This window comes from Coregonus clupeaformis, unplaced genomic scaffold, assembly GCF_020615455.1.
Source record: "Coregonus clupeaformis isolate EN_2021a unplaced genomic scaffold, ASM2061545v1 scaf1986, whole genome shotgun sequence".
NCBI lineage: Eukaryota > Metazoa > Chordata > Actinopteri > Salmoniformes > Salmonidae > Coregonus > Coregonus clupeaformis.
Window position 1 is genome coordinate 32,276 of NW_025535440.1, and position 20,685 is coordinate 52,960.

At 42.4% G+C, this 20,685-nt stretch overlaps 1 protein-coding gene and 1 non-coding gene across 2 annotated transcripts in view; one reads left to right on the forward strand and one right to left on the reverse strand.

The window, feature by feature from the left end:
- Positions 1-20,685, forward strand: part of LOC123488001 (non-muscle caldesmon-like) — a gene marked incomplete at its 3' end in the record, with an annotated part of 33,863 nt that overhangs the window by 4,669 nt on the left and 8,509 nt on the right. The window contains exon 2 of the mRNA XM_045219027.1: positions 13,178-13,333. Coding sequence (XP_045074962.1) covers positions 13,178-13,333 — 156 coding nt within the window. The remainder of the gene's footprint in view (positions 1-13,177; positions 13,334-20,685) is intronic.
- On the reverse strand, positions 14,828-14,902 carry trnat-ugu. The gene has a single exon. It is a non-coding gene; the product is annotated as a tRNA-Thr (tRNA).

Genomic DNA, 20,685 nt, shown 5'->3' on the forward strand with positions numbered 1-20,685 from the left:
AGTTCCTGCCAAGGCAGCAGCTACTCTTCCTGGGGTTTATTATGGATCCCCATTAGTTCCTGCCTAGGCAGCAGCAACTCTTCCTGGGGTTTATTATGAATCCCCATTAGTTCCTGCCAAGGCAGCAGCTACTCTTCCTGTGGTTTATTATGGATCCCCATTAGTTCCTGCCAAGGCAGCAGCTACTCTTCCTGGGGTTTATTATGGATCCCCATTAGTTCCTGCCAAGGCAGCAGCTACTCTTCCTGGGGTTTATTATGGATCCCCATTAGTTCCTGCCAACGAAGCAGCTACTCTTCCTGTGGTTTATTATGGATCCCCATTAGTTCCTGCCAAGGCAGCAGCTACTCTTCCTGGGGTTTATTATGGATCCCCATTAGTTCCTGCCAAGGCAGCAGCAACTCTTCCTGGGGTTTATTATGAATCCCCATTAGTTCCTGCCAAGGCAGCAGCTACTCTTCCTGGGGTTTATTATGGATCCCCATTAGTTCCTGCCAAGGCAGCAGATACTCTTCCTGGGGTTTATTATGGATCCCCATTAGTTCCTGCCAAGGCAGCAGCTACTCTTCCTGGGGTTTATTATGGATCCCCATTAGTTCCTGCCAAGGCAGCAGCAACTCTTCCTGTGGTTTATTATGGATCCCGATTAGTTCCTGCCAAGGCAGCAGCTACTCTTCCTGGGGTTTATTATGGATCCCCATTAGTTCCTGCCAAGGCAGCAGCAACTCTTCCTGGGGTTTATTATGGATCCCCATTAGTTCCTGCCAAGGCAGCAGCTACTCTTCCTGTGATTTATTATGGATCCCCATTAGTTCCTGCCAAGGCAGCAGCTACTCTTCCTGGGGTTTATTATGGATCCCCATTAGTTCCTGCCAAGAAAGCAGCTACTCTTCCTGGGGTTTATTATGGATCCCCATTAGGTCCTGCCAAGGCAGCAGCTACTCTTCCTGTGGTTTATTATGGATCCCCATTAGTTCCTGCCAAGGCAGCAGCTACTCTTCCTGGGGTTTATTATGGATCCCCATTAGTTCCTGCCAAGGCAGCAGCTACTCTTCCTGAGGTTTATTATGGATCCCCATTAGTTCCTGCCAAGGCAGCAGCTACTCTTCCTGGGGTTTATTATGGATCCCCATTAGTTCCTGCCAAGGCAGCAGCTACTCTTCCTGGGGTTTATTATGAATCCCCATTAGTTCCTGCCAAGGCAGCAGCTACTCTTCCTGGGGTTTATTATGGATCCCCATTAGTTCCTGCCAAGGCAGCAGCTACTCTTCCTGGGGTTTATTATGGATCCCCATTAGTTCCTGCCAAGGCAGCAGCTACTCTTCCTGGGGTTTATTATGGATCCCCATTAGTTCCTGCCAAGGCAGCAGCTACTCTTCCTGGGGTTTATTATGGATCCCCATTAGTTCCTGCCAAGGCAGCAGCTACTCTTCCTGGGGTTTATTATGGATCCCCATTTAGTTCCTGCCAAGGCAGCAGCTACTCTTCCTGGGGTTTATTATGGATCCCCATTAGTTCCTGCCAAGGCAGCAGCTACTCTTCCTGGGGTTTATTATGGATCCCCATTAGTTCCTGCCAAGGCAGCAGCTACTCTTCCTGGGGTGTATTATGAATCCCCATTAGTTCCTGCCAAGGCAGCAGCTACTCTTCCTCTGGTGGCATATTTTGTGGGGTATGCAAGGCTTCCATTAAAGAACACCCTCTGTGTTCTGTTAGACAGGTAACTCTTTGTCCACAATATAGCAGGGGGTGTAAAGCCATAACACATTAGTTTTTCCAGCAGCAGATTATGATCGTTAATGTCAAAAGCCATGCTGAATACTAAGAAAACAGCCCCCACAATCGTTTTATCATCAATTTCTCTCAGCCAATCATCAGTCATTTTTGTAAGTGCTGTACTTGTTGAATGTCCTTCCCTATAAGCGTGCTGAAAGTCTGTTGTCAATTTGTTTACTGTTAAATAGCATCATCTCCTCCTCCTCTCCTCCCCTCTCGCCCATCCCTCCATCCCCCTTCATCCATCCATCAGGCTTTTAAAGTCCCCATCCCCCTTCATCCATCCATCAGGCTTTTAAAGTCCCCATCCCCCTCCATCCTTCCATCAGGCTTTTAAAGTCCCCATCCCCCTTCATCCATCCATCCATCAGGCTTTTAAAGTCCCCATCCCCCTTCATCCATCCATCAGGCTTTTAAAGTCCCCATCCCCCTCCATCCTTCCATCAGGCTTTTAAAGTCCCCATCCCCCTCCATCCATCCATCAGGCTTTTAAAGTCCCCATCCCCCTCCATCCCTACATCAGGCTTTTGAAAGTCCCCATCCCCCTTCTCCCTAGAAAGAGAGGTTTAAAAGCAGGGGATGTGATCGGAGGAGAAGAGGTGAATTCCACAAATCACCGCAGGAGACTTTGTCCAGATAATGGTTGTTTGGGTTAGGGCTATAGATTAAAGTCACAGATATCAGACTATAGATTAAAGTCACAGATATCAGACTATAGATTAATGTCACAGATATCAGACTATAGATTAAAGTCACAGATATCAGACTATAGATTAATGTCACAGATATCAGACTATAGATTCATGTCACAGATATCAGACTATAGATTAAAGTCACAGATATCAGACTATAGATTAAAGTCACAGATATCAGACTATAGATTAAAGTCACAGATATCAGACTATAGATTAAAGTCACAGATATCAGACTATAGATTAATGTCACAGATATCAGACTATAGATTAAAGTCACAGATATCAGACTATAGATTAATGTCACAGATATCAGACTATAGATTAAAGTCACAGATATCAGACTATAGATTAATGTCACAGATATCAGACTATAGATTAATATCACATATATCAGTGGCACCTCACTCTTCAGACCTGTTTCTGATTATGATACACCAACACACAGCATCTACCAGAATCCAAACAGAATGTACTTTTTTGCTCAGGGAATTGTTTGCATAGTGCATGTCAGATCAGGGCAAAATTGTGTTTGAGTAAAGCAAAGAGACCCATTACAGTTCAGAATCATAACAATGCCGATGATGCAACCTCTTACACTTGAAGGGAACTGCTTGTATTTTAATTGCTTTGCTCATGATTGGTTGTTTCAAGCTTTTGTTTTGTCCCATATTGTGACAGAAACTACAGTGACTTAACAATGTCTGCTGAAGCTCAACGACTAAAACTAAGCGTCATCATTGCAGTTCATTGACTCTCTACTGTCTATGTCTGTCTGTGAGGTTCGAGGTTGTTGCTGTCACACAAACAGGAGAGTGATTGATGGTAATTGTGTAGCAGCCCCCGGGGCTGTATCACTGCCTGTTTGGTTCAGTTGCTTTAGCCATCTGCGTCACTTAGTGATGACATCATCAAAATGACATCGAGGGTCTGGGTTCACAACCTGGTGTCATAGACTAGAAGTAACATATTAACGTAAATCAAGGGTCCCCTGAAATTAGCGTTAAACGTTACGTTTGGTATGGTTGCACAACACAGATGGTCACTTAAGGCAAAAAACGAAAGTAGGGTTATTGGTTGGGGTGGATGGGTAGGCGTATAACGCGAATGTCTAGTAACCCAAAGGTTGTTGAAACTCATCACGGACAACTTGGCATTTAGGCTAATTAGCAACTTTTCAACTACTTACTACTTTTTAGCTACTACTTAGCATGTTAGCTAATATAAATTGTAATTCGTAACATACATTACGAAATGAGTGATGGACATTCACAAAGTAACACATACCATACGAAACATAACATATCACACTAAATGGGGGTGTCTCGGATTTACGTACATAATAATACAAAATGGTCTGAGACCAGGTTGCAGAGAGTTCAATGGAGTATTTTATGGCTGGAACTTCCCTGATGGAGATGATCTCATCTGGGAGAGAAACACACACGCGTGAACACACACACACACACACACACACACACACACACACACACACGGATACACACACACACACACACACACACACACACACGCACGCACACACACACACGCACCCTCCTGCCCTCTCCACCACCCCTCTCAATCTGTCTCCCAGACCTCGACTGCCTCAATCTCCCGCGAGCGGAAAAAGTGACACGCATCAGATAGATTTTACCTGTCAAAACCCAGGGACCCACAAGTCATTATGTAGCATGAGAGGAAATGCTGATAGAAGGGAAAGTGTGACGTGGAAAGGTCTGGAAAGGGTTTCACTGAGTTGGGAGGAAGTCCCACAGACTTGGTTGTGGAAACAATATTGGGAGAGGGAAAGGTTGGTCTTCACAGTTTCAGCTTTCCTGTTCACTTCTGTTCTCCCACAACCAGAATCTCTACTCCAGCTAGCATATGCTGCTACACTGAGTGGACAAAACATTAGGAACACCTGCTCTTTCCATGACGTAGGCTGACAAGGTGAATCCAGGTGAAAGCTACGATCCCTTATTGATGTCACTTGTTAAATCCACTTCAATCAGTGTAGATGAAGGGGAGGAGACGGGTTAAACAATTATTGTTAAGCCTTGAGACAATTGAGACATGGATTGTGTATGTGTGCCATTCAGAGGGTGAATCGGCAAGACAGAAGATTGAAGTGCCTTTGAACGGGGGTATAGTAGTAGGTGCCAGGTGCACCGGTGTGTCAAGAACTGCAACGCTGCTGGGCTTTTCACATGTGTATCAAGAATGGACCTCTACCCAAAGGACATCCAGCCAATTTGACAAAACGGTGGGAAGCATTGGAGTCAACATGGCCCAGCATCCCTGTGGAACGCTTTCCACACCTTGTACAGTCCTTGTCCTGACAAATTGAGGCTGTTCTGAGGGCAAAAGGGGGTGCAACTCAATGTTAGGAAGGTGTTGCTAATGTTTTGTACCCTCAAACTCTCTTTTGGCAGTAAATTACCTTCTCTGGCCATAGATTATAAACGGGTAGTGGTGGTTTGGTCAGTGTACACTGTATAGTACAATCCTGGGAGCATTATGAGAGAGGTTTACAGAGATTAAAAGTGCAGTAAGCAATAATTACTGCTGTTCAATGGTCATGTTAATAAATGATACCCATTGATTTAGGATTAAGGACCCAAATTAAGGATTGTGGCTTTAAATGTTTAATGCCTCTTGTTTGTCGTATTGTCCAGAGACTGAGACTGAGACTGAGAGGTACCTCTGTTTGTTGTTGTGCTGGCCACTTCATACTTCCTGCTCAGACTGGCCAATCCCAGGCTAGATCCTCAAGTGACCTATTTCAGCTGGTGAGATCCTGAGGTAACCTAGGCTGGCTGATGTGTTTCAGTAGCATACAGCTCTCTAACACATTACATTACATTACATTTACGTCATTTAGCAGACGCTCTTATCCAGAGCGACTTACAAATTGGTGCATTCACCTTATAGCCAGTGGGATAACCACTTTACAATATGTTTTTTTTTTTTCATTTTGGGGGGTGGGGTAAGGGGGGGGGGTAGAAGGATTACTTTATCCTATCCCAGGTATTCCTTAAATAGGTGGGGTTTCAAGTGTCTCTGGAAGGTGGTGAGTGACTCCGCTGTCCTGGCGTCGTGAGGGAGCTTGTTCCACCATTGGGGTGCCATAGCAGCGAACAGTTTTGACTGGGCTGAGCGGGAACTGTGCTTCCGCAGAGGTAGGGGGGCCAGCAGGCCAGAGGTGGATGAACGCAATGCCCTCGTTTGGGTGTAGGGACTGAGCAGAGCCTGAAGGTACGGAGGTGCCGTTCCCCTCACAGCTCCGTAGGCAAGCACCATGGTCATGTAGCAGATGCGAGCTTCAACTGGAAGCCAGTGGAGTGTGCGGAGGAGCGGGGTGACGTGAGAAAACTTGGGAAGGTTGAACACCAGACGGGCTGCGGCATACTGGATGAGTTGTAGGGGTTTAATGGCACAGGCAGGGAGCCCAGCCAACAGCGAGTTGCAGTAATCCAGACGGGAGATGACAAGTGCCTGGATTAGGACATGTGCCGCTTCCTGTGTAAGGCAGGGTCGTACCCTCCGAATGTTGTAGAGCATGAACCTACAGGAGGAGGGGGGGGAGGGGGAGGAGGGGGGGGGATTCAGCAGAGAGGAGAAGGTGGCAAAGAGCTTCCTATGGTTAGAGGCAGATGCTTGGAATTTAGAGTGGGTGAAAGTGGCTTTAGCAGCAGAAACAGAGGAAGAAAATGTAGAGAGGAGGGAGTGAAAATATGCCAGGTCCGCAGGGAGTCTAGTTTTCCTCCATTTCCGCTCGGCTGCCCGGAGCCCTGTTCTGTGAGCTCGCAATGAGTCGTCAAGCCACGGAGCAGGAGGGGAGAACCGAGCCGGCCAGGAGGATAGGGGACATAGAGAGTCAAAGGATGCAGAAAGGGAGGAGAGGAGGGTTGAGGAGGCAGAATCAGGAGATTGGAGGGAGAAGGATTGAGCAGAGGGAAGAGATGATAGGATGGAAGAGGAGAGAGTAGCGGGAGAGAGAGAGTGAAGGTTGCGACGGCGCATTAACATCTGAGTAGAGGCAGAGTGAGTAGTGTTGGAGGAGAGCGAGAGAGAAAAGGATACAAAGTAGTGGTCGGAGACATGGAGGGGAGTTGCAGTGAGATTAGTAGAAGAACAGCATCTAGTAAGGAATACCTGGGATAGGATCAAGGATAAAGTAATCCTTCTATCCCCCCTTACCCCACCCAAAGAAAGAAAGAAAGAAAAAAACATATTGTAAAGTGGTTATCCCACTGGCTATAAGGTGAATGCACCAATTTGTAAGTCGCTCTGGATAAGAGTGTCTGCTAAATGACGTAAATGTAAATGTAAAGATGAGGTCAAGCGTATTGCCTACCTTGTGAGTAGGGGGGGACGGTGAGAGGGTGAGGTCAAAAGAGGAGAGGAGTGGAAAGAAGGAGGCAGAGAGAAATGAGTCAAAGGTAGACGTAGGGAGGTTAAAGTCACCCAGAACTGTGAGGGGTGAGCCATCCTCAGGAAAGGAACTTATTAGGGCGTCAAGCTCATTGATGAACTCTCCAAGGGAACCTGGAGGGCGATAAATGATAAGGATGTTAAGCTTGAATGGGCTAGTGACTGTGACAGCATGGAATTCAAATGAGGAGATAAACAGATGGGTCAGGGGAAAAAGAGAGAATGTCAACTTGGGAGAGATGAGGATTCCTGTGCCACCACCCCGCTGAACAGATGCTCTCGGGGTATGCGAGAACACATGGTCAGACGAGGAGAGAGCAGTAGGAGTAGCAGTGTTTTCAGTGGTAATCCATGTTTCCGTCAGCGCCAAGAAGTCGGGGGACTGGAGGGTAGCATAGGCTGAGATTAACTCTGCCTTGTTGGCCGCAGAATGGCAGTTCCAGAGGCTGCCGGAGACCTGGAACTCCACGTGGGTCGTGCGCGCAGGGACCACCAGGTTAGAGAGGCAGCAGCCACGCGGTGTGAGGCGTTTGTATGGCCTGTGCATAGAGGAGAGAACAGGGATAGACAGACGCATAGTTGACAGGCTACAGAAAATGGCTACAATAATGCAAAAGAACACAGTAAAGACCTTAGGGTTTATTCTCACTGAATGGAGTTATCAGGACAAATTTTCAATTTACATAACATGTACATGCACTTTTCAATTTAAATTAGTGATGGGAACGTCACAAGCCGAGAGAGGGTTCAGTTGACATTCTTGCTTCGCAGCTCAAAAATACCCCGTAGATGCCGCTATCCAGGAGGCTAAGCAATGCAAACTATTCTACTAGCTAGCTACTAGGTAACGTTAAGCGAGCAACTCTTCATGCATCTACATTTACATTTTAGTCATTTAGCAGACGCTCTTATCCAGAGCGACTTACAGTTAGTGAGTGCATACATTATTATTATTATATATATTTTTTAATACTGGCCCCCCGTGGGAATCGAACCCACAACCCTGGCGTTGCAAACGCCATGCTCTACCAACTGAGCTACATCCCTGCCGGCCATTCCCTCCCCTACCCTGGACGACGCTGGGCCAATTGTGCGCCGCCCCATGGGTCTCCCGGTCACAGCCAGCTACGACAGAGCCTGGATTCGAACCAGGATCTCTAGTGGCACAGCTAGCACCGTGATGCAGTGCCTTAGACCACTGCGCCACTCGGGAGACTACCATATTACACTCTTTATTATTGCAACAAAACCATATTACGCTCTTGAATAACGCAACAAATCGCAAGCATGTTCAGACAATTTAAGGGTTTATTTTCTTGTCTGTACATTCGTTACATTTTAGCTTCAAGACAAAAGCACAGAGTTCCTGCTAGCTAAAGCTAACAACATGTCTTCATCAAGTAACGTTAGCTTATCGAAAAATGAACACTTACCCCTCTAATACGAATATAAAGTACAGTAGGCCTACCTTCTCTCTTTAACTGCCATTTCCTGAAAGTCAGACTCCTCCCCAACGTCAACTCATTTTTCTCAGCCTCAGGAGCATCTGCATTCACCACATTTTGTGTGGTTATGCTTAGATGTATTCTCCAGACTTATGCATAGGGAATTGTTGATATGTTTTCCCAACAATTATATAGGTTACATTTTCTTCAAAGAAAAGTGCTAAAAATGCATTTTTACTACCTTTCTTTAGTATTTTCACAGATAGAACGATGAAAAAAGTATTTATCCGTAATCGACCATGTGTAAGACCGGCCCTGGAATGTCTAAACGAAATAAAAATTAAATGACAAAATGACCTGATTAGAAAAACCTGGTCCCATCATAGCCTATATAAAACAGATTTATATCTATGTCATACCCAGAGTTTTACCTGGTTAGGTTAGCCTACCAGATCATGAAAAACTCTGGGCCCCAGGAAAACAATTGGAATGGATTTACAACGGATTTGATCTGAAGTGCTTCTTGATTCTAGTCGAGGGTCCTTATTCGTTCTCCTGTGTGTTTAAAATGAGAAAAACATCCCAAAATGAACAGGCCCCCCTATAGTTTTACACTCTTTATTTACCGACCCAAAGAGACCCAAACAGAGAACGGCATGCACGCCTTCATTACATTAGAGGCAACTGAGCTCCAATACAAACCAGAGATTTGGCGTCTCCGTCCTCTCTGTGGCCTAGATACCAAATATATGGGAAATGAGAACGGTGGGCTTTGATGTGCTATAATAATAAACAATCTTAAAACAGTAGAAAGAAAGAGATTTTCTGCAGTATTTATTTGCACAACAGTCTGAGTCTAGTCTATGGATGAAATCAATCCTCCATTTTGATTGATTCAGATTCAAAAACATAACAAAGAATATTATATAAATATTTCCCCCTGGTCAAGATGGGTCAGTCCTTTTATTATTTTATGAAAGAATAAAATAGTTTAGAAAACAAAAGGCTGATTTGACATTAATGTTTCCATTGTGGTGAATTGTAGGCCATTGTTGAGGAGGACAATCTGTCGCTGTGTTGGCTCCTAGGAGTGTGTAAGTTTGTGTCTAAACGTGCGTGTGTGTGTGCGTGCATGTGTGCGTGTGTGGCTCTCCTGTGTAGAGTTCATAGCAGGACAATAAACTCCTCCCGTGACCCCCTCCAACCTCTGGCATCCTCCTCTTCAGTCCTCCTGACCATGCACCTCTCCAGGGTCTCTTTTCTTCCTACTCACCCCCTCTCTCTCTGCCACTATTCCTCTCTTTCACCGGAGGAGCCAGGGCTATGAGCCAATGGCGTGGCTGGAGAATAGGAAAAGGGGGGAGGGGGAAGTTCAGTGTGTTAAAGACGGCTGCAACTCAGAAACGAATAGCTGCAACAGTCATGAGCTGGTTAGTTAGTAAGGTCACAGTGGAGTTATCTGTCAGGTGAGCTGGTTAGTTAGTAGGGTCACAGTAGAGTTATCTGTCAGGTGAGCTGGTTAGTTAGTAAGGTCACAGTAGAGTTATCTGTCAGGTGAGCTGGTTAGTTAGTAAGGTCACAGTAGAGTTATCTGTCAGGTGAGCTGGTTAGTTGTAAGGTCACAGTAGAGTTATCTGTCAGGTGAGCTGGTTAGTTAGTAGGGTCACAGTAGTTATCTGTCAGGTGAGCTGGTTAGTTAGTAAGGTCACAGTAGAGTTATCTGTCAGGTGAGCTGGTTAGTTAGTAAGGTCACAGTAGAGTTATCTGTCAGGTGAGCTGGTTAGTTAGTAGGGTCACAGTAGAGTTATCTGTCAGGTGAGCTGGTTAGTTAGTAGGGTCACAGTAGTTATCTGTCAGGTGAGCTGGTTAGTTAGTAAGGTCACAGTAGAGTTATCTGTCAGGTGAGCTGGTTAGTTAGTAAGGTCACAGTAGAGTTATCTGTCAGGTGAGCTGGTTAGTTAGTAAGGTCACAGTAGAGTTATCTGTCAGGTGAGCTGGTTAGTTAGTAAGGTCACAGTAGAGTTATCTGTCAGGTGAGCTGGTTAGTTAGTAAGGTCACAGTAGAGTTATCTGTCAGGTGAGCTGGTTAGTTAGTAAGGTCACAGTAGAGTTATCTGTTAGGTGAGCTGGTTAGTTAGTAGGGTCACAGTAGAGTTATCTGTTAGGTGAGCTGGTTAGTTAGTAAGGTCACAGTAGAATTATCTGTCAGGTGAGCTGGTTAGTTAGTAGGGTCACAGTAGAGTTATCTGTTAGGTGAGCTGGTTAGTTAGTAAGGTCACAGTAGAGTTATCTGTCAGGTGAGCTGGTTAGTTAGTAAGGTCACAGTAGAGTTATCTGTCAGGTGAGCTGGTTAGTTAGTAGGGTCACAGTAGAGTTATCTGTCAGGTGAGCTGGTTAGTTAGTAGGGTCACAGTAGTTATCTGTCAGGTGAGCTGGTTAGTTAGTAAGGTCACAGTAGAGTTATCTGTCAGGTGAGCTGGTTAGTTAGTCGGGTCACAGTAGAGTTATCTGTCAGGTGAGCTGGTTAGTTAGTAAGGTCACAGTAGAGTTATCTGTCAGGTGAGCTGGTTAGTTAGTCGGGTCACAGTAGAGTTATCTGTCAGGTGAGCTGGTTAGTTAGTAAGGTCACAGTAGAGTTATCTGTCAGGTGAGCTGGTTAGTTAGTAAGGTCACAGTAGAGTTATCTGTCAGGTGAGCTGGTTAGTTAGTAAGGTCACAGTAGAGTTATCTGTCAGGTGAGCTGGTTAGTTAGTAAGGTCACAGTAGAGTTATCTGTCAGGTGAGCTGGTTAGTTAGTAAGGTCACAGTAGAGTTATCTGTTAGGTGAGCTGGTTAGTTAGTAGGGTCACAGTAGAGTTATCTGTTAGGTGAGCTGGTTAGTTAGTAAGGTCACAGTAGAATTATCTGTCAGGTGAGCTGGTTAGTTAGTAAGGTCACAGTAGAGTTATCTGTCAGGTGAGCTGGTTAGTTAGTAGGGTCACAGTATAGTTATCTGTCAGGTGAGCTGGTTAGTTAGTAAGGTCACAGTAGAGTTATCTGTCAGGTGAGCTGGTTAGTTAGTAGGGTCACAGTATAGTTATCTGTCAGGTGAGCTGGTTAGTTAGTAGGGTCACAGTATAGTTATCTGTCAGGTGAGCTGGTTAGTTAGTAGGGTCACAGTAGAGTTATCTGTTAGGTGAGCTGGTTAGTTAGTAAGGTCACAGTAGAGTTATCTGTCAGGTGAGCTGGTTAGTTAGTAGGGTCACAGTATAGTTATCTGTCAGGTGAGCTGGTTAGTTAGTAGGGTCACAGTATAGTTATCTGTCAGGTAGGCTGTATAAAATGTAAGTATATTTTGTGAGATAACCAAAGAGAGAGAATTGAGTGATTGAACTCATTCGTTTTAATCCCATTTCGCCACGTGTCTCTGTTTTTAGAGGATTATGGGTAATTCAAAATGTTTAGACTTCATGATTATTTTACAGTGTTGTATGCATGTTTGAAGAAAGAAAAGTATACTTCTATGTTAGTATTCAGCAGCTTGTTGCTCCATGAGATGTAATGGATCATGATGAACGGATATTAAAACCGTCAGACAAAATGACGTTCAATGATGGGACGACTCGTTCCCACATTTCCATCTTCTGATGGTGGAGGTAAAAGAAAGTGCAATGGTTTTTGCAAAACCTCTAGTTACTGTTCCCCAAAATGAGTTAAATGGCAAATGAATTTGCCAGATCCTGGCAACGTGTTGCACAACACTTCATTAAGTAGTATTACAACACACCATGTAATGTTTCTGTCACAACTTCCTCCGAAGCTGCTTCCTCCTCTCCTTGTTCGGTCAGGCTTCGGCGTTCGTCGTCACCGGCCTTCTAGCCACTGCCGCTCCTCTTCTCATCATTCCATTTGTTTTGTCTTGTTTGTTACACACACCTGGTGCATATCCCCTCATCAGTACCTGTATAAGTATTCCCTCTGCCCCCCATGTCTTTGTGTGTGATATGTGAACTGTGGTGGATAGATATTGGTGTATCCTCATTATATCATTGGGACGTTTCTGGACACCTTCCTGCTCCCAATACACTCTTTAACAGAGTTATTCCAAGATGGCTGCCGCAGAGACCCATCTGTTTACTGGAGATGTAAACACAGAGACAGTTTAATGTTTCTGTTGTTGGACGGCCAGCACTAATCCCTGAACAGACACACTTCCCACATCTGGTTTTGTCATCGTTAAGAAAAGATCTTTGGCAGTAGATTTGTCCCTGTTTCCTGGTCTGACCGACTGCAACTTTGTGGACACTGCGTTTTAAGTGTGATAAATTACATGAGCTATGTCATCCTATTTATCTCCTGTTTAGTGTTTCCTGTGTATTGTTTCATTATATTAGATGAACATGTTTAATTGACCTCATTTGTGACTTTACATCTCTATAGAGCCGACTAACAGACCTGTAGGAGGAAGATACAAATTCACCAGAGTTTCTTTCACCTGACTACACAATATGTGTACCAGACGCGCTCCAACGGTAAGAAACCTTGCCTGAGACCTGAAGACTTGTGTTAGTTGTCAGAGTGAATTATTAGCCTTTAGTTCAGTGGGCTAAGACAGTTTTGTGGCATGCAGACAACCTGGCTTCGATAGCTGTCAACTTTCCGTTCAGTTGCATGTTTCTCAAGTGCGTCGTTCTACCTCACCAGTATCTGGGTAGTGAATGTGTTTGAAGGGCTTCGTGTGTGTTTTCTCACTCTGTCCATAGGCCGAAAAATAATAATAGGTCCGCACACAAAAAAATATGAATTCATTTTTTGTATTTTTAATTCTCTTTCACGGCCTCTCTGTTCCAGGGTGACGGCCCAGCGCAGTATGGAGGATGCTGAGGAAATAGAGCGGGAGCGGCGACGGAGGGCCAGGGAGAGACAGGGAGGCCACAGGCACCACACTGGCCCAGCCAGCCCCGCCAGCCCCACGCTGGACAACGGGCCCCTGGAGCTGTATCCAATGTAAGTCACAGAGCTGAACGGAAGGCAAACAGCCAAACACTTTCATGCTGTAAAATCCTGCAGTGGAACATGCTGCTCTGGTTGTCGTACACTGCGTTAGGGTGGGAGATGGCAGTGGAACATGCTGCTCTGGTTATCGTACACTGCGTTAGGGTGGGAGATGAGCCATTACACACCAGTAGTCTTGTTGTCATCTGTTGCAGCGGAGTAGCTCAAGTCATGTTTGAAACGGATGATGTGAACCGCTTACTGTAGGTAGTCTGACTGATGTCTCACTGGTGCTGATTGGACTGTAGGGAAACAAGACAACATTAGCTAGCGTTCTCTAATGAAGTGTTTTCATGTATCCTATCAGGGCTTATGTGAACCTGGGCTGTGTCCCAAATGGCACCCTATTCCCTACGTAGTGCACTACTTTTGACCAGAGCCCTATGGGGAATAGGGTGCCATCTGGGATGCAGTCTGCTGTGCTGTTGCTTTTAGATGCCCTGTCAGCCACTGAGTCCTACCCAGGGGAAGGTATTGAGCTGATCAGAAAATGAGTTAACATTGCTTATCTACTGTTAGGCCTTATAGGGTGTGTGTGTGTGTGTGTGTGTGTGTGTGTGTGTGTGTGTGTGTGTGTGTGTGTGTGTGTGTGTGTGTGTGTGTGTGTGTGTGTGTGTGTGTGTGTGTGTGTGTGTTCGTGTGTGTGTGTGTTCGTGTGTGTGTGTGTTCGTGTGTGTGTGTGTGTGTGTGTGTGTGTGTGTGTGTGTGTGTGTGTGTGTGTGTGTTGTGTGTGTGTGTGTTCGTGTGTGTGTGTGTTCGTGTGTGTGTGTGTTCGTGTGTGTGTGTGTGTGTGTGTGTGTGTGTGAGCCTTGTTCCTCCACAACACAGGCCTATTGAATTGAACCAATGGTTGCATCTTAAAGATCTGTGGTAGGTAAGGTTATTACTTCTTGTGTCCCTTGGTTACTCAAACCTTATGAGTAGTTGCTAGGATATCTAAACGGTTCATTTTAGGCAAGTTGCTGAAACACGTGCAGGTGTTTGTGGTTTAGTGGATGACAAATGTTACAACAGGAAATAAACGGTCCTTCATCGAGTAGAAAAGCACTGGATGTATTTTTATTTTGACCAGAGATCTAATAACGCTACGCTCTTAGAAAGAAGGTTCCAGATGGGTTCGCCGGCTGTCCCCAGAGGAGAACCATTTTTTTTGTTCGAGGTAGAACCCTTTTTGGTTCCATTTAGAAACGTCTGTGAAAAGTTTTTTTTACATGGAATCCAAAAGTGTTCTACCTGGAACCAAAAGGGTTCTACCTGGAACTAAAAATGGTTCTCCTATGGGGACAGCCGAATAACCGTTTTAGGTTCTAGATAGCAACTTTTTTTCTAAGAGTGTAGCCTGCTTTGGCTTTGTCTAGTGAGTGGTGTTACATTTACATTTTAGTCATTTAGCAGACGCTCTTATCCAGAGCGACTTACAGTTAGTGAGTGCATACATTTTCATACTGGCCCCCGTGGGAATCGAACCCACAACCCTGGCGCTACAAGCGCCATGCTCTACCAACTGAGCTACACGGGGCCTGTGTGTAGGTATCACTGATATGTTATTACGCTACTTGTTAATGGGACTATGTTATTATTTTACTAGTTAATGTTATGTTATTATGATAATTGTTCATGCTATTATCTTATTATGCTACTTGTTAATGTTATTGTGTAATTATTCTACTTGTTAATGTTATTATGCTATTTGTTAATGTTATTGTTTTATAATTATACTTGTTAATGTTATTATGCTACTTGTTAATGTTATTGTGTTATAATGCTACTTGTTAATGTTCGTATGTTATTGTGTTATTATGCTACTTGTTATTTTTTTTATTTTTTTATTATTATTATTATTTTTTTTATTTTTTTTCGGGGGGATGGATCAGCTTAATATTGCAGATAGATTGTATCTTCTATCAATGTAATTGTCTGCATCACTTCCAATCCCCCATGTTTTTTTTATTTTTTATATATATATTCCCCTTTATTACTTTTCAACCCCACCATCCTTTCCCTACTTGGAGTAAATTAGTGAACAACAACGCCCAGGCCTCTACTTCCGGTCTATACTTACTATCTACACCTTATAGACAGAGTTAATTTTACAATAATTCATATATATATATATATATATATATATATATATATATATATATATTTATTTTTTGCTCCTAAACTTCTTCTACTCTCAACCTCTCCGATCATTTTCATGATGTCCATCCGGTTTGCTTCTAAATGCCATATCTTTCTAACTGTGCTCTTTCCCAAAAGCTCCCAACATACAACCTATATACTTATTATGGACACAGTATGCTTACATTATTAGCTATCTTTGTTATTATTTGTTGTTATTTGTTATTAGTCCCATCCTTCAACTCTATTCAATACCTCCCATCTATCTCTTAACACCATCCATATAGGATTTCTATTTGCCATATATATTTCAACCATACTGTGATGTTTTACAAAAGTTCTGAACCTTTCTATTCTCATTGCTTCTACAGATTGTGAATTAAAAATAAACATTTTTGCTAAAAGTATTATTATATTATTGATTGATTGACTATGACTTTTCAGATCACCCAGTAATGCTATCTGCAAGGTTAGTTCCAGGTAAATATTGCAATCCTTTAGCCATTCCTGGACCTGTGTCCAAAAACAAGCTACAAATGGACAGAACCAAAACAAATGATCTAATGATTCTATCTCTTCACAGCAAAATCTGCAGAGCTGGGAAGATTGTATCCCCCATATAAATAACATTCTATTGGTAGCAAGAATTTTATATAATAATTTAAATTGAAAGATTCTAATTTTTTGAATCCGGTGTCGTTTTTGCGTGTCAGTTCATAAACACTATGCCATGGGATCGGTACGTCAAAGATCTCTTCCCAACTATTTTGCAATCTATATGGGACTGCTGTCAATCCTTTGGTCCTTAAGTGAAACTGATATACTTTTTTATTTATCACAGTTTTCCTTAACCAATTATGTTCTTTAATGCAAGGCCGACAGACAAGTTCCTTACTTTCTCCCCCTTCAACTTTCCTCTTCCACTTTTGCGGTAAGGCTGCAATTATTTGGTTGTAATTTTGGGTAGAGCAGACATTTCCATATGTTTTTGTTAGCTGCATGTGCGACATAACTCCACCAGTCCTACCGATGATATCATTTACGAAGATTATACCTTTTTTAAACATTCTGTCAAAAAATAAAGGTTTTTTGTCAATTAGTATATTTGAATTTAACCACAATATTTGTTGCATTATTTGTTCTGTCGTTTCTGGAGGATTAAATTGAAATTGCAACCAACTTTCTATGGCTTGTTTTAGAAATAGTGACATTTGGGAGATTATTTCCTTTTCAAATAACTGAAAGTGAGAGGTTGTAATCTGAATAAAGGGAAAAAGGCCTTTCTTGAACAGTGGGTGAGACAATCTTACTAATTTGCTTGAGAACCAGTTCGGATTTAAGTATAACTTTTGGATGACTGAAGATTTTAGTGATAGGTCTAATGCTTTAATATTTAATAATTTCTGTCCTCCGAATTCATATTCATTATATAAATATGCTCTTTTAATTTTGTCTGGCTTGCCGTTCCAAATAAAATTGAATATTTTTTCTCATATAATTTAAAAAACTGTTTGCTAGGCGTAGGCAAGACCATAAGCAAATAGGTAAACTGGGATAATACTAAAGAGTTAATCAGGGTGATTTTTCCACAAATTGACAGGTATTTTCCTTTCCATGGTAGTAAAGATCTTATCTATTTTTGCTAACTTTCTATTAAAATGTATTGAAGTGAGATCATTTATTTCCTTTGGGATATGTATTCGAGTATATCCACATCACCATCAGACCATTTTATTGGTAAACTACATGGTAATGTAAAATTGTATTTTTTAGTGATCCAATACGTAATATAGTACATTTGTCATAATTTGGTTTTAATCCAGAGAGGTTAGAAAATGTATCTAGATCCTCTATGAGGCTGTGGAGGGATTCTAGTTGTGGATCTAAAAGAAAACATGAATCATCTGCGTACAATGGCACCTTTGTTTTTAAGCCCTGTATTTCTAATCCTTTGATATTATTATTGGATCTGATTTTAATAGCTAACATCTCGATGGCCACAATAAATAGATATGCCGATAGTGGACAACCTTGTTTCACTCCTCTTGACAGTTTGAAACTTTCTGAGAAATAGCCATTATTTACTATTTTACACCTAGGGTTACTATACATGATTTTGACCCATTTTATAAGAGATTCTCCAAAATTGAAATGCTCCAGGCATTTATATATAAATTCCAGTCGAACTTTATCAAATGCGTTTTCGAAGTCTGCTATGAATAGCAGGCCTGGTTTCCCATATTTTCCATAGTGTTCTATTGTTTCCAATACTTGCCTTATATTATCTCCAATGTATCTTCCATGTAAAAAACCTGTCTGATTAGAATGAATAATATCCGACAATACCTTTTTAATTCTATGCGCTATACATTTTGCTAGGATTTTTGCATCACAACACTGAAGTGTAAGGGGCCTCCAATTTTGTAAATGGACTGGATCTTTATATTTTCCACTTGTATCCTGTTTCAGTAATAATGAAATCAGACCTTCTTCTTGAGTGTCAGATAATCTACCATTTACATAGGAGTGGTTAAAACATGCTAATAACGGTCCTCTTAGTATATCAAAAAAGGTTTGGTATACCTCGATTGGTATTATGCTACTTGTTAATGTTATTGTGTTATTATGCTACTTGTTAATGTTCATATGTTATTGTGTTATTATGCTACTTGTTAATCTTATTGTGTTATTATGCTACTTGTTAATGTTCATATGTTATTATGTTATTATGCTACTTGTTAATGTTATTATGTTATTATGCTACTTGTTAATGTTCAAATGTTATTATGTTATTATGCTACTTGTTAATGTTATTATGTTATTATGCTACTTGTTAATGTTCCTATGTTATTATGTTATTATGCCACTTGTTAATGTTATTATGTTATTATGCTACTTGTTAATGTTATTATGTTATTATGCTACTTGTTAATGTTATTATGTTATTATGTTATTATGTTATTATTCTACTTGTTAATGTTATTATGTTATTATGTTATTATGCTACTTGTTAATGTTATTATGTTATTATGCTACTTTTTAATGTTATTATGTTATTATGCTACTTGTTAATATTATTATTCTATTTTTATGTGGCACATTAATAAATCAACCTAAACGTTTTTTTTGCCATGTTGCAACAATGAGAAATGGAGAACCGACAGAAGGCCGGGGCTACAGGAAGAGAGCATGGCTGCGTCCCAATTGGAACCCTATCCCCTATGTAGTGCACTACTAGATAGGGCTCTGGTGAAAAGTAGTGCACTACATAGGGAATAGTGTGCCATTTGGGGCACAGACAATATCTCGCTCAGAGGAAACAGGATGCAGCAGTAGCATTCGTTCCGTTGGCAGCGAGGTCGGTCGGTCAGTTTGTTTATGTTTCCATGGCCACCGTATGTGTGTGTCCCGTTCCCATGACGCCGAGCCAAAGGCCCTGAGATCTGGCTAACACCTGTCATCTGCTGGGCTAAATCCCTGGTATTGCCCCTGCCTGTCTGTTATGCACACACACACACACACACACACACACACACACACACACACACACACACACACACACACACACACACACACACACACACACACACATTGGGGCTGACTGCAGGTGTTTGGCTGTAAAAACTCACTTCCTGTGACCTCTGTCTGTCTCCTGACCTCTCTACAGTACCTGAGACCCCTCTGTCTGTCTCCTGACCTCTCTACAGTACCTGAGACCCTGTCTGTCTCCTGACCTCTCTACAGTCCCTGAGACCCCTCTGTCTGTCTGTCTATCCCCTGACCTCTCTACAGTACCTGAGACCCCTCTGTCTGTCTCCTGACCTCTCTACAGTACCTGAGACCCCTCTGTCTGTCTGTCTCCTGACCTCTCTACAGTACCTGAGACCCCTCTGTCTGTCTGTCTCCTGACCTCTCTACAGTACCTGAGACCCCTCTGTCTGTCTGTCTGTCTCCTGACCTCTCTACAGTACCTGAGACCCCTCTGTCTGTCTGTCCCCTGACCTCTCTACAGTACCTGAGACCCCTCTGTCTGTCTGTCTGTCTCCTGACCTCTCTACAGTACCTGAGATCCCTCTGTCTGTCTGTCTCCTGACCTCTCTACAGTACCTGAGACCCCTCTGTCTGTCTGTCTCCTGACCTCTCTACAGTACCTGAGACCCCTCTGTCTGTCTGTCTCCTGACCTCTTTACAGTACCTGAGACCCCTCTGTCTGTCTGTCTCCTGACCTCTCTACAGTACCTGAGACCCCTCTGTCTGTCTGTCTCCTGACCTCTCTACAGTACCTGAGACCCCTGTATTTTCCCCTGCCAGGCTGCTGTTAACACCCCATTGTTTCAACATTGTGCTGACTGCTAACAATATACAGAAGTAACTTCATTGTTTTCACAGTGGTTAGCAGCTAACACCTTTTAGCCACCTGGTGTTTTGGTGCCCTTGGGGTTGAGGCAGACAATCAACTGTTGGCTTCCAGCTGGATATCCAATGTAACCCAGTATGAAGAAAATATAATACTTCTAAAATCAGTTGTTTAAGAAGTTCATCTGCTCTGTAAAAGTAACTGCCTAACTCATTCATGAAACAGAGTAGTGGCTACTCAAACATCTCCAACGGTCAGTAGAACTCAAATCATAAAAGTGGTACTAACTCAGATGGCAATAAGATTTCTTATCACTTAATGTTTTAGAGTATCTTTAACAAATATTAGGTTATAGACTAAATATAACTTTATTTCTGCTGATCTAAAGTTATTGAGTTTTTACAAGTTATGATTAATTAATATTTTAAAGTCAATCTAACATTTATTAAATAAGTTGTTCTTACTTGAGTCTGTTCTGTCTCTACTTAATAATAAAGCAGTAGTCAGACACATTGATATTTGAGTAAAAAACACTTGATCTATCTGTGTTGTGCTGATATAGAATTACAAGTTAGCAATACTTTTAGTTTTTAGAGGATTGTGGGCAGTGGTGGAAAAAGTACTCAATTGTCATACTTGAGTAAAAGTAAAGATACCTTAATAGAAAATAACTCAATTAAAAGTGAAAGTCACCCAGTAAAATACTACATGAGTAAAAGTCTAAAAGTATTTGGTTTTAAATATACTTAACCCTCCCGTTGTCCTAGGGTCAAAATGACCCGCCACTGTGTTGAACCAACTTTATTTAATTTTTATATTTTTGGGA